Source organism: Podarcis bocagei, assembly GCF_964188305.1.
Source record: "Podarcis bocagei genome assembly, chromosome: Z".
Lineage (NCBI taxonomy): Eukaryota > Metazoa > Chordata > Lepidosauria > Squamata > Lacertidae > Podarcis > Podarcis bocagei.
In genome coordinates, this window is record NC_138140.1 from 3951605 (window position 1) to 3965760 (window position 14156).

A 14156-nucleotide genomic window follows, 5' to 3' on the forward strand; every position below is an offset into this window, starting at 1 on the left:
TTTCAAACCCCCGTCCCACACCCATCCCTTCCAAGTTTTTCTTCATAAACTTCCAAGAAATGTTATCAAAGGCCTTCTCTGCATCAATAAATATTAACACTGCTTTAGTGTTAATATTTGTTTGTAAAAGTTCCAGAATATCAATAATGTTCCTGGTATTGTCAAACAAATGCCTACCTGGAAGAAAGCCTGCTTGGTCCTTATGAATTACTTCATTTAATACTTTTTTAAATCTATTTGCCAAAATGTCTGCAAATATTTTGTAATCCACATTTAGGAGTGAGATGGGACGGTAGTTCTTAAGTTGAGTCTTTTCAGTTTCCACTTTGGGTATCAATGTGATGAATGCTTCTTTCCACGTTTCTGGTGCCCTCCCTCCCCCCATAATCTGGTTACAAACCTCCATTAATGGATGTATCAAGTAGTCTTTTAACGTCCTATAATACTTGGAGGTAAGTCCATCAGGGCCTGGGGATTTGCCTAGCTGCATGTTCTGAATGGCATCCTCAATTTCCTGTTGTGTTATTTTGTGATTCAAGATTGATCTCTTCTCCTGAGATAGTTCTGGTAAACCATTATCTTTCAAGAATTGATCTATCTCAATCAATTCCTCAGGCCCTTGAGTATATAATTTTTTGAAGTATTTCTGGAAACACTTTCTAATTTCTCCCGGTTTCTGAATGTTTTTCCCTTCGACTTCTAGGTTGGTAACATAATTTAGTTTTTGTCTCTTTTTCAACTGCCAAGCTAGCAGTTTCCCACATTTATTCGCCGATTCAAAGGATCTTTGTTTCATTTGTTTAATTTTCCATTCCACTTCTTGGTTTATCAGTTTCGTGTATTGTGACTGGTGGAATTTAATTTCTCTTAAAATCTCTTTTGATTTTGGATTCAATCTTAACTTTTTCTCTCCATCTCTTATCTTCTCTAATATCTTATCCTTTTTTCCATTCCAAAGTTTTTTCTTAATCGTATTCTGTTGTATCAGAAACCCTCTCATTACAGCTTTACTTGCGTCCCAGATTGTTCTTTTTTCCACCGAGGTGTTCAGGTTGATTTCAAAATAGTCCTTTAAAGCTTTTTGGGCCTTCTTTACAATCTCTCGGTCTCTTAACAGGTTGTCATTCATTTTCCATCTGAAGGAACCGGCTGGGGTGAATCTCACTTCCATTTTCAAAGCGTTATGGTCGGAGCAGGTCTTTGGGCAGATTTCCACTCTTATAATCTTAGGTGCCAGCCCTCTAGTTGTCCAGATTTGGTCGATTCTTGTCCATGACAGGTGGGCCTCAGAGAAAAAAGTTCCTTCTTTACCTAAGGGGTTTCTCGTCCTCCATATATCAATCAAGTCCATATTGTCAGTCAGTTCAAAAAAAGTTTTTGGTAGTCTGCCATCCTTGGTTAAATTCTGGTTCTGTGACTTATCCATATAAGTAGAGACCACCCCATTCATATCTCCCATCATAATGATGTTAGAGTAGTCCAGATAGTCCAGTAACGTCTCATGTAGCTTCTTATAAAATTCTGATTTCCCCTCATTTGGTGCATAAATTCCTAATATCAGAACTTTTTCTCCTTGAGTTTGTATTTCAATTGCCAGGATTCTTCCTTGTTCATCTTTAAACAAAAATTTCGGTGATAGGTTCTCCTTTGCGTAAATCACCACGCCTCTCTTTTTAACTCTATCTGATGAAATAAATTCTTGGCCTAGTCTTTTGTTAATTAACACTTTCCTATGGAGCCTAGTCACATGTGTTTCTTGCAAACAAATTATATCCAAATGTTCTTTTTTCAAAATATGGAAAATCCTTTTGCGTTTTTCCGGGGAATTTGCGCCATTAATGTTCCAACTATATAGCTGCAGAGACATCCTGTATCAATCTGTTGTTACTCTTTATGGGGTGTCTTCTTTTTTGTCCAAGTCCGAGGGTGTTGGTTCTTTTCCAGGTTGCGGTAGAGGCAAAGGTACTGCCGTTCCTTTCTGCAGGTCCTCTCCGTGGTCGTGTAGGAACTTCTGGCTGTCCTCTTTCGTTTTGATTTTAACCTTCTTTCCTTTGTAATTAAATGATAAGCCTTGTGGAAACTCCCACCTGTAAGAAATCCCGTTGCTTCTCAGAAGTCTGGCTAGATCAGCGTAGTTGGCTCTGAGATCCAATAATTGTTTAGGGATATCCTTGTAGATTTCCGCTCTTCTGTCCTGGATCTCCAGTGATTTGTTAAAATGGAGGTCTAATATTTTGTCTCTCTCCTGTTTGTTCCTTAGGATGATCAAACAATCTCTGGGACTGTCCTTCCTGGCGACTCTTCCCAATCTAAACGCAGTTGTTATTTTGAAATCTTTGTCTTCCTTTATATCCCAGAATTTAGAAAATTCTGTTGTCAAGTAGCCAGTCAAATCCTCTTTCTCAAGCTCTGGGATAGAGCGTAATCTTAGATTATTTTCTCGATTTCTCAATTCCGCCAAAGACAGATAAGTCTGCTGGTCACTGATGTGCTTATGTAGTGGCCTTACCTCTCCTTTCAGTTCATCCACTTTCTGAATTGCTTGATTAGCTTTCTCATTTGCAGCCTCAGCCAGTTTCCGGTTCTCAGAAGTGGCGTCTTTTAAATCCCCAATTGCTTGTGAATGCTGAGCCACCTGTTCAGTTAGTTTGGTAATTGAGGATGTGGCTAAGTCAATTTTTGCTGTTTGGTCGTCAACCTTCTTATTTAAAATTGCGAATTGCTGTAGCATTTCATCTAGAAGGGTACCAGATCCCCCTGCAGCCATATCCTCAGTTGTTGGCTGTTCAGCTTCCTGTAGTGGAGCTGTTGTTGGGGGTATAGCTCCTTGTAAAACAGCAGGGACTGAAGATCTGCGAGACTGAGAGGTCAAAGTTGTTTGTACAAGTTGGCCTTTCCCTGCTTTCGCTGCAGATCGTGTTTTCGGATGGCCACTCATACCACAGCTGTCTGAGAGTCAAGGTCAAACTGTCAAAATTTCCATGGGAAAGACAGTCCTCAAAGTAGATAACAAAACAGCAGAGAGTCAAAACAAAGTTAGTTCCCAGGGATTTGTAAATCCAAAGCTCCACTAGAGGGTATGTTGTTACAGTTCATAAAGAAAGGAAGGAAGTTTTAGTCGCCATTAAAGTTCCTGCAGCTCAGTAAATTAATAATAGTCCTTAAAGCCTTTTCCGCTTGCAGAGCCCTTTCAAAATTGCCACAAAGTCCCATCTAGAGGTGCAAGATACAGTTGCTTAAATTGTATCCTCCAGTAGTGCCTCTATGTGTCTATTTCAGCTTTATAGATTGTATCCGCAAAAGCAACCCTTTCCCCTGCCAGCCCCGGGTTGGGTTTTAAAAATTTTTAAAGTCCACAAAAGGAGAAGGTTCCCAAATTGCATTAACACAATAGCCCATAGAAGAAAAAAAGCTTGCCTTTCCTTTCAGTTGCCAGTTCCATCAATCGCACGCTTCCCTTTTTATAATCTCTCTCTGTTGCTTCCAGCTTGTCAGTTCCTTTGCCTTTGATCTATAAGCGCTGCCGGGAGACGGACTTCCTTTTTCTCGTCTCCCGCTTTCAGCCAAATTTACAATTTGTAGTTCCGAAATCAAATACGTCTTACTCACGAGTAGGTAATTTAGAGTCCAATGTTCAAGGAAGAAAGGTCGGCGCTCATCAGCAGCAGCCGCGCGGCTTCGCTCCCGCAGAAAGAGCGATGTACTCTCAGCACCGCTTCCCCTCCGCGCTTCCGGAGCCCCTTACGGGGTCCCTTCTTCGTTTTGGGGGTCGCTCCAGGTGCCCGCTGAGTCCCACGGCCACGAGCTCACTCTGCCTGTGGTTTTTCTTAATGGATCGTCGCTGTGCCGTAGCGAACGATCCTTTTCTGCGGAGCCCCTCTTCAGAGACTGAAGAGGACCGCCATTGCGTGTTTCGCGCCGCCTCCGGAAGTCTCCTAGACATTTAAATATATATACCAGTATATATTTCCCAGAATTTCAACTGATTTTATATGTACTGTTTTTGTATTTTTACTGTTGCTACAATAATTGCTTTTATTTCTGATGTTTTTGATATAAAGTAATTCCCAAGATTACTTGCCACCAAAGGTCCGTATAGTTAAAGCTATGGTTTTCCCAGTAGTGATGTATGGAAGTGAAAGCTGGACCATAAAGAAGGCTGATCGCCGAAGAATTGATGCTTTTGAATTATGGTGCTGGAGGAGACTCTTGAGAGTCCCAAGGACTGCAAGAAGACCAAAGTATCCATTCTTAAGGAAATCAGCCCTGAGTGCTCACTGGAAGGACAGGTTGTGAAGCTGAGGCTCCAATACTTTGGCCACCTCATGAGAAGAGAAGACTCCCTGGAAAAGACCCTGATGTTGGGAAAGATGGAGGGCACAAGGAGAAGGGGACGACAGAGGACGAGATGGTTGGACCGTGTTCTCGAAGCTACTGGCATGAGTTAGACCAAACTGCGGCAGGCAGTGGAAGTCAGAAGTGCCTGGCGTGCTCTGGTCCATGAGGTCATGAAGAGTCGGACACGACTAAACGACTAAAAAACAACAGTTCCCAAGACTTCACAGGCATATGGGAATCTAATCCATGTGTGCTACTTTGTCAACCTCTGGATCTATTTTCCAGAAAGTAGCTGAGTCATGAGTCTATGATGCAGCAATTAACTTCTGCCAGTTCAATCTTGTCGCAGGAACACCCCCCCAATCATTCAGTTTGTACAAACTCTGACACACACTTATACATGACACACGCTACGCTTCTGTTATAAATTCATAGAAAATCAACCATACATCGGATCTGCACCGTTCCACTTTTATTTTACTCCATGAAGAAAGGACTACAAAATGGTGAAAGTTTGATACAGGGCAGCCATAATCTCTTGAGCATACCAGCACATACACAGGAGCCCTGCCCAGTTGCTATGCCAACCCTGATGGTCCTAGACAGAAGACCATCAAGGTCACAAAGGACTTGCATATGGGAGTGGATTCAACATGGACTGGAACAAAGGACAATGATCAGCTCTTCCCTCTGGGGGCAGGAAAATGCCAACTCCCCTTTGTCCTCTGGAAATGACTCATGGGGAGGGGGAAAGGAGGAACCAGCCAGGTGACAAGATACTCAGGTTACCTCCACAACTCCTCCCTCAACCCCTCCTTTTTGTGATGTGTCAGTGATGTAGTCGTGATGTAATTGTGATGTAGTTCTAGGGGTGTAGCTTGGGGGATTAGTAACTAATACAAGTTGTTATGGGCTTCCATTTTGTTTCACCTGATGGCAGGTGGGAGTCCTGTCGCAACAGTCTTCAATAAAGTCCAAGCCTACTGGCTGCTGTTTTGCTCTGGTATTCCTGGCTGGTGCCCTTGTTTTTTTGTCCAAGGGAGCCCTCAGATTTCTCCGTTAACAATCTCAACGCCTGTTTCTTTTTTTCTTTAATTTAATTTTCATATTCCTTCTTTAGGGACAACCATTCCATAGGTAAAGATGACATATCTAGCTTTCCCAACAAAAGATTTCTTCATATCTAAACACCCTTTGTCAAACTAAGGTTTAGATATGTGGGGATGGGGGTGTTTAGTGGTTATTGCATAAGAATTTTGCAGATATGTAATTAGGTTCTGATACGAATGTAAAACATATTCTGGTGATCTTACAGATAGCAGAGAGTCTCTTAAAATGAGGCAGATTTCCAAGTATACCAGGTGAAATGAGGCCTGCTCTAATTTAGCAGTCCCATTGACACGAGCAAATCTTAAATCAGCCTCCAATTTTGACCCTGGTTCACAGTCAGCATATAAACCTTGCGCATTAAGATTTAAGATTACAATTAAAGGAAAGTGATCACTTTCAGTACTTACAGCCTTCTTAAAACTTGGCACCAGATTTAGAGATACCATTATGTGGTCGATTGTTGATGCCCCCATGCCAGATGTATATGTGAATTCACCATATTTATCTCCCTCAATGCTCCCCCCTCCCACATTCAGTATCACCAAATCTGATTACCATTTATAGATGAGACATTCACCAAAATGTTTATAAATCACTTAATCATTGGGGCCCAGTCTGGCATTAACCAATCAATCAATCGATCAATCAATCAGTATTTATTACGGCAAACAGCCAGTATAGTCTGGCATTAAAGTCACCTTCCAAAATCACAGATGTTTCTGGGGAAATATTTTGTACAAAAACTAATATTGATATTTTGTTCTTCTGTTTTCATATTTTAGCTCAATACATTCTGTTACATTCTGTCTAACACTATTTTAAGCCTCCTATTACACTGCATGAAATTTGTATCAGGATGGACAATCTGGAAAATCGTTCCTCTTTTACATTTCCATCCTAAAATAAATAAATAATAAATCATTCTCCTCAAAAATCTGTGTTTGAAAACTATTGGGGGGGGGGGACTAAGAGAGCACTGCCACCAATTGGCCAATAATTTGAATTGCAGTGCTGAGGTTAAAAAACCCCCTCTCTTCTGGGAGTGGTCAAACGGCTGTTAGCAGCACCAAAATAACCTCCTTATGGTGCAAGCCTGGGCAGTATGTATGGAGGCCGTTGGCTGTCGATATGACAAGACCACCCCCTTGGCCTTGCTGATGTGGTCCAAAGGAAAGCAGAGCAATGTTTGGCACCAGCTTGGCTGCAGGAGTTGAGGGAAGGAGGCATACAAGGCACCATTCAACTATCTTACAGATTTCACACTAGATATATGTGTTGGGATACTGCCAGGGAGATAAAGTCCATCATGGCCCCCAAGCCGTGCTGCCGGACGATCCATCGACCTCTGGTAGGCACGCAGTATCAGCAATTAGTGACACGAGTTTCCAGAAATTAGTAGCCACATTCCGGAGCTCATGCACACTCTATCAGCAGATAATTCACAGCAGAAGTTGCACGCAGGAGAGCATTATTTACAAGTTTTATTCAGCGTTGATCAGAACAAAGAAAGACATGACTGCCTGCATCAGTGTCTCCGACACAGAGAGAGAAACGAAAGCAATAGAAACATAAACATCCTGTGAACAGGAAATACGCAGACTCTGTGACTCACAGCCTGCTCCCTTTTAAGGTGGAACGGAAATATCCTAACAATATGTAGAGTTTACTCCTTAGGCTTTTCTTCTCCCGAAGATATCCCACAAGGGAGGCTTAGGGTCAGAGTTTTCCTCCCTCTCCCATATGGGCTACCTTCCCAGGCTGATGAGTCCCATTTGCCCCTAACTTCCCTCTACAGCACATGCAGAAACCACTCTCTTGACCGTTGGACACACTTTTGGTCTCCACTCAATCCACCAGAGCCTGTCTTCACATGAAGGGAAAGTCCCTAATTCACCAAGGGTTTGAGGTCAAATGCACATGTAGAAATATCAGGGAGCAATTCTAACCTTATTCCCTCCAGACTTTATGAAGTGGCAGAGATCTGCTTGTCCACACAATGGTCTCGTGAAGTAGGTTAAGCTGAGAGAATAGCAACTGACCCCAGTTCACTAACTGAACATTGCGGTTGAGCAGTGTTATGAACTTGGTCCTAATACAAAATGCTGCACCACCTTTTCAGTCCAGGTTCCCCTTTTGCAGAACGCTCTCTCACCAGGGAAGCACACCTGGTACCACCACACAGGTGTGTGTTTTAAGGCACCAGGCAAAACATTTCCTATTTACTCAGGCGTGTGGTTTTTAATTGGGAGGGTGGTTAGATATGTCAGCAGACTTAGTTATACTCATCTTTTAAGCAGGATGAGTTGGACTTGTTCGAATTAAATACATTTTCAGATGAGAAATACTCATTTGTGTGTTGCTGTTATTTTTAAAATGTCTTTTTAATATTTTACTGTGTAAGTCGCTTATGGGCACTTGAGTACAGAAGTGCAATTTAAAAACAATAAAGAAATAAAATAATTTGGAAAAAATCTACCAAAGAACATTTCTTGAAGAAAAAAAGCATAAAAGTTTATTGTATGCAAAAATCAAGAGAAGACACTCCATGGTATATGTACATTAATTTACAAGAAAAAAAAATAAAGAGGCAAGTAATTATTTACAAGATGTCCCTTTTGAGTACAAATACACACATACACACACTCACACTCCCAACGTGGATCTTTTTATTTACAAGCAGAAAAAGGCCCCGAAACAAACAAACCCTGAAGCAAAGCCAAATAAAACAAAATTTTAAGATGTTAAAAGGTGGAAATGGGGACTCAGGCATATTATAAGCTTCAGGGGAGAGAGGCATATGTGAGGGTCTGTCTACACATTATGAGGAATGCTGAATGTAAGGACGTATCACTAGTTGCTTTTACCAAATGTCGGAGAGTGGTGGGCGGGATGATGGTCAGCAGCAGCCATGTGTTCCTCATTATGTGTAATTAAAAACCCCTAAGGCCCTTATTTGCTAAATACCTGGAGTTGTGGCCTTGAAGAAACCCCGTGCTTAACTTCCTGGACCCAGGAACAGCTGTGAACATTCAAAATAGGGAGTCAGCACTGACTGGATAGGCCAGGGGCCTTTTTGCCTTCATTAATTTTGATGGAGGACAAAACAAAGAGCTGACGAGAGACTGGCCATTCTAGATTATACAGCAAGGTAGCAAGGCGACCAGATTTCTGCTCTGGACTCAAATGCAATTGTGAGGTGTAAAGGTCCGTTTTTACCAGGTGCAAGTTGATGCAAGGTTCTACCTCATACTGATGAGTTTTTGAACCAACCATGAACTGCGCTATAGGCCTTAAATGCTATTTACTCTGGCTATTAAACCAATCTGAGCAAAGCATCCTTCATACATTGCTTGAAAAGGCGCCTGTGGTAGGTCAGAGGAGCAGTGTCACTGCCAGCCTTTAAAAGGAGGAAGCCAGCCGTGTACAGATCGTATGTTGATTGTCAGTAACTCATGCAGGAAAAGGCCCATTTTACTACAGCCAACTTCCGGCTTGGCTACTTTGTTCTTAAGATGTTTTTATGGGCAGAAACTAACCACGGGGCTTCCCCATGCCCAGCCTGAGATTTACTTCCCACAATGGCAACATCCTACCAAGGCTGATGTAGAGAGGAATGTGCTAGCAGCTCTCTGCACCCTGCTCTTCCCTTGCTGTTCGTGCCCAGAGCTCACATAGTTGGGCTACAGCTCACTAGATCGCACTGCCGGTTCCAGTTTGTGGGACAATGCTGTTAGAACCTTGTTGAACTTCTCGTAGCGCTCACTCTGGCTGCTCTCGGCCCCTCGGCTGCCCCACAGGAGGCGCAGCTGGAACTCTGTGCTGAAGATCTCAAGCAGCTCTGGCTGAGGCTGGAAGCCTGTAATGAAAGAACAAGCATACTTGTAGAGAAACTGTTGGATAATGCCTTGATAGACAAAGCCTATGATTCTATAGGAGTGGCCGTGGAGACCACATAACACCGGTCTTAAAAGACCTGCATTGGCTCCCAGTACGTTTCCAAGCACAGTTCAAAGTGTTGGTGCTGACCTTTAAAGCCCTAAACAGCCTCAGTCCAGTATACCTGAAGGAGCGTCTCCACCCTCATCTTTCTGCCCGGACAGTGAGGTCCAGCGCCAAGGGCCTTCTGGCAGTTCCCTCCCTGCGAGAAGCCAAGTTACAGGGGAGCAAGCAGAGGGCCTTCTCGGTGGTGGCACCCACCCTGTGGAATGCCCTCCCATCAGATGTCAAAGAGAAAAACAACTACCAGACTTTTAGGAGACATCTGAAGGTAGCCCCTCTTTAGGAAAGCTTTTAATGTTTAACAGACTACTGTATTTTAATACTTTGTTGGAAGCCGCCCAGAGTGGCTGGGGAAACCCAGCCAGATGGGTGGGGTATAAATAATAAATTATTATTATTATTATTATTATTATTATTATTATTATTATTATTACTAATTCAAAGAGAGAAACCACATGGGAATGCTTAAGGGTCTGAGGGCACAAATATTTCTTATTTTGACAACCATTTCCTTCTGGTTGGTACCCATATAAATATGGGGATTGTTGTTGTTGTTTTGCACCCCCTTTTGACACCTGTAGGGTGGAACCGCCTGTACCACCCTAACTCCAGCACTGACAGTGGTGATCCAGGAGGACCCCAAACATATTGCATATTGCTACTCAAGGCAAAGGAGAAGATGCCACCGTCCCCTGCTACATTCCACATGCAGAAGCCAAGTTGACAGGCAGATCAATCTTAGTTCAACATTGGCATTAGGATGCTTGCAGGCTAGTTTAGGGAGTGCAGAACAGGCCACGGGGCACACACTGCTCTGTCTTCCCAACATGCTCTTAGCTGAGCTTTGTTCCACATGGCCTTCCTTACCCTGCAGCTTCATCTCTGCGTTGGTGTGGTATAGTCCGCCATGATGAGCCACCATTCGTGCTGCTTCCAGGTGGGCCATGACTACCTCCACACCATTGTCCAAGTTTTCCCAGGGCTCGGGGTTTTCTGGAACTGCTGCGTCCCGTTCCAGAAGTGTGATGAGGGGCACTATGTGTGGGAAGGTAGTGTTGGACAATGGGGGGCCTTCTGGAAGAAGAAAGCAAAAGGATTTATTTATATGAGGAGCTGAGCTGTCACTGCATATCTTGCCTTGCACCATTTCCTTTTGACTAGCTGCAGCCCTTCAAAATTACTCTGTTTACAAGTTTGAGTTCCTGGTCTGCACTATACTAATCCGGCTATGCCCACCAACCCTTCCCTGGCAATATTAAAGAAATTGCACTGCATTAGTCAGACCTCACCTGGAGTACTATGGCCAGTTCTGGGCACTGTGCTTAAAGAAAAATGTAGCCTATTTTTCGTCCCATAGGACGCACCTAGTTTTTTTTGGGGGGGGGAATAAAGGGAAATTTTTTCCCCTTTATTTCCCCCCCAAAAGCAGGTCGGGGAAACCGAACCAGGTCGAGGAACAGCGGGATGGCGGCGCTGCGCCTCCCTGCTGTCCCCTGAGCTTGTGGGGCTGGCCGATGTCTGCCCGGCGGGAGGGGCGCGCTGCTTCAGGGCGCCCCTCCCGCCGGGCGGCAGGCTGCTATCCGCAGCGTGGGGAGCCCTGCGGGGAACTCCTGCAAGGCTCCCCACGCTGCGGATGTCTGCCCGGCGCAGGGGGCGCTCTGCTTTAGGGCGCCCCTCGCGCCAGGCGGCAGGCTGCTATCCACAGCCTAGACATCCCTGCGGGACCTCCCGCAGGGCTGCCTAGGCTGCAGATGTGTTCCCAAAGCGCCAGGCACTCTGCTTTCAGGGCGCCCGACGCTCCGGGAAGCAGGCTGCTATCCGCAGCCTAGACAGCCCTGCGGGACCTCCCACAGGGCTGCCTAGGCTGCGGATGTCTTCCTGAAGCCTGGAGGGCGAGAGGGGTCGGTACGCACCGACCCCTCTCGCTCTCCAAGCTTCAGCAAAAGCCTGCATTCGCCCCATAGGACGCACCCAGATTTCCCCTTCATTTTTGGAGGGGGAAAAGTGTGTCCTATAGGGTGAAAAATACGGTAAAAGTGGTTTAGAGGAGAATAGTGATGATGGCCTAGATTCTAGAAAGGTGCTGCTCATCAGAGCAGATAATGCTGGACAACATGGGCCTGGCATAAAGCAGTTTCCAGTCTCTCGCATGCAAGTTCTTTGCTATGCACACTGGACCACAGCATAGAATTAAAAGCAAAACCTTCACTGGAGGTTTTTAGGCAGAGGTTGGCTGCCCATCTGTCATGGATCCTTTTGCTGAGATTTCTTCATTGCAGGGGGTTGGAATAGGTGACACTTGGGGTCCCTTCCAATTCTACAGTTCTATGAAATATTTGCCAATGCTCACACAAACAACACTAGACAGATAAATATACAAGGCTAGTTTCTACATGGTGCCTAGAGAATAACTTGCACCTAAATATTAGCAAGACAAAGGAGATGGTGTTGGACTTTCGGAGGAAGAGAGGGGAACTAGCCCTGTTGTATATCGGGGGGGGCTGTGTGGAGAGAGTCTCTTCCTTTAAATTTCTGGGAGTTTGCCTTAGTGAAGACCTCACTTGGAAAATAACTCAGGTGGTTAGGAAAGCCCAACAGAGACTCCATTTCCTCAGGGTCTTGCGAAAGAACAATGTTAAACAACAATTGATGACCTCCTTCTACCGGTCCACAACAGACAGTGTCCTCTCATATTGTATCACAGTGTGGTGCGTTGGCTTGACAGCCACAGACATAGTCTTTACAGAGGGTGGTGAACACAGCGCATGATATCATGGGCTGTCCCCTGAGCCTGCTAGGGATCGTTGCAAGGGATCGTTGCCTTAGGAGAGTGAGAAAAATTCTCAGGGATGACTCACACCCCGGCCAGTACCTCTTTAATCTTCTACCCTCGGGTAGGAGATATAGAAGTATAATCAGTCGTACCAACAGGCTAAAAAACAGTTTCTATCCATGGGCTGTTAGGCTGCTGAACGGAAAATAATGTAGTGCAACTGACTTTCGGGGTTGGTGTGTTGTGCAACAAGCACACAGAGTGCAATGAGATTGAGTGTTTGTGGGGGGGGGGAGGCTCGGTTCATTGTACATAGGTTGTACACTGACAATAAAGGTATTATTTTCAAAACTTAAGCATTTCTTTCATTTTGCTGTCTGAGGCAAAAGACATGATGGCACTCTACTCCAAGGCGTATACAGAAGCCAACTGGACTGATAGCTGAACCTTACTCCAGTACTGCTGAAAGGATTGTGCCTTCCAGGGCAGGCTGCATTGTACTGCCAGCTCAGTCCACTCCCCGCCCCTGAGCAACTGCTGCCTGAGACAGCTGCCTCACTTTGCCTCATCATAGAGCCGGCCATGTCCGTTAAGAAACAAACACAACATGTGAAACTAGATGATGCAGCAGAAGAGCAGACTCTGCGTAACCTAATAGGGAGTGAAACCTGAGGACAGGCTCACCAAGATGGGGGGTGGCTAGCTTACTTCCAAAGCTTACCTTTGCCTTCGTTCAGGCTTTTGAGGAAAGGCTTCAGCTTCTTCTCATAGAGAATAGCTCCCTCCGTGTGACGCTGGCGTAGAACCATCCAGGTCTGCTCCAGACGTGAGATCTGAAAGCCAAGCGGGAAAGGGAAACGTAAGGGGAGGGGCACTGAAGCAGAGCTATTTATTTATTTATTTAATTTGTATACCTCCTTTCACACAAAGATCATGGGGCAGTTCACAACATAAAAATGCAAAAAGAGAACAGAAAACACATTGTGGGGGCTGCAGGTGAGCAACCTATGCCTGGAAGGGATAGTGGATAAAAACTGGCCTGGCTCACAAAGCCCCTGTACTGAGAGGTTTGCTGGGGTGATTTATGGTGATTTGGGGTGTTCCCTTGGGCTCCTTCTCATGGTTTCTAAAAGGGGCTTTGGATGTCATCCGGAAATGCAAATAAGCGTAACAGCCTGGAAACTCCACTTTCTTTATTTCTTTGAACATCCACTGCGATGTCTGCCTGGGGCTCATGCTGGGCCAAAACTGCACATCTGTCCTGCTTCAGTTCTTCAGGCCTGACTATGGAAACACTCAAAAAGCCAGCGAGGGTGTCTTGCACACCTGTTTAATGGAGCTTCTGGTAGTATCCAAAGCCCAAACTCCTTCTACGAGGATGCTGGTAGCCCAATTTGCTGATGGACTGCAGGGGATTCCAGAGATCAGCAAAAAAAGCAAGCTGTGGGCAGGGGCAGGGCAGGGGCCAAACAAGTACCTGGGTCATTTCAAGGGCATCCATCACAGCAGCAAAACTGAACATGTTGCCCATGGTACTCTTCAGCTCAGCAGCCAGCTGGATGGTCTTGTGAAGAAGGGAAGCCCTCTCTTCCATGCTTCCTGTGCAGCCCAGAATATCCACAGCAATCATTATGGTCATGGTATGGAACCTAAGGAAGGAGAAGAGGGAAGGAAGGAAGTGAGGAAGCCAGCTGGAAGCAAAGAAAGGGGTGTAGAAGAAGTGCTTCCAGATTTCTACGTCCCCAGCCAGCAACTTGGGCATTCAGAACCTTCGGGCAATGGGTTTCTTAAGGGCTAGATTTTTTTTTAAAGCAAAAGCTCAGAGTGCCAGAATGCTAAACTCTGCACCTAGTTTCGCATTTCCTGCCCTTGAATCTCCACAGTGCTGCCTAAAAGGCAGCAGTCCTTATCTCTGCGGGAGAGACAGACATTGCAG

General features: G+C 44.9%; 1 protein-coding gene across 3 annotated transcripts in view; it reads right to left on the reverse strand.

Annotated features, from left to right (window-relative positions):
• Window positions 1-7107: 7107 nt before the first annotated feature.
• Window positions 7108-14156, reverse strand: part of SH2D3C (SH2 domain containing 3C) — a 78163-nt gene continuing 71114 nt past the window's right edge. Inside the window, exons 9-12 of one of the 3 annotated variants that reach the window (XM_081179668.1) lie at window positions 13698-13869; window positions 12942-13053; window positions 10315-10521; window positions 7108-9304 (exon numbers count right to left, since the gene is read on the reverse strand). In XM_081179668.1, coding sequence (XP_081035794.1) covers window positions 9129-9304; window positions 10315-10521; window positions 12942-13053; window positions 13698-13869 — 667 coding nt within the window. In that variant the 3' untranslated portion in view covers window positions 7108-9128. The remainder of the gene's footprint in view (window positions 9305-10314; window positions 10522-12941; window positions 13054-13697; window positions 13870-14156) is intronic. The other 2 variants (XM_081179670.1, XM_081179669.1) reach the window with 2 other exon arrangements.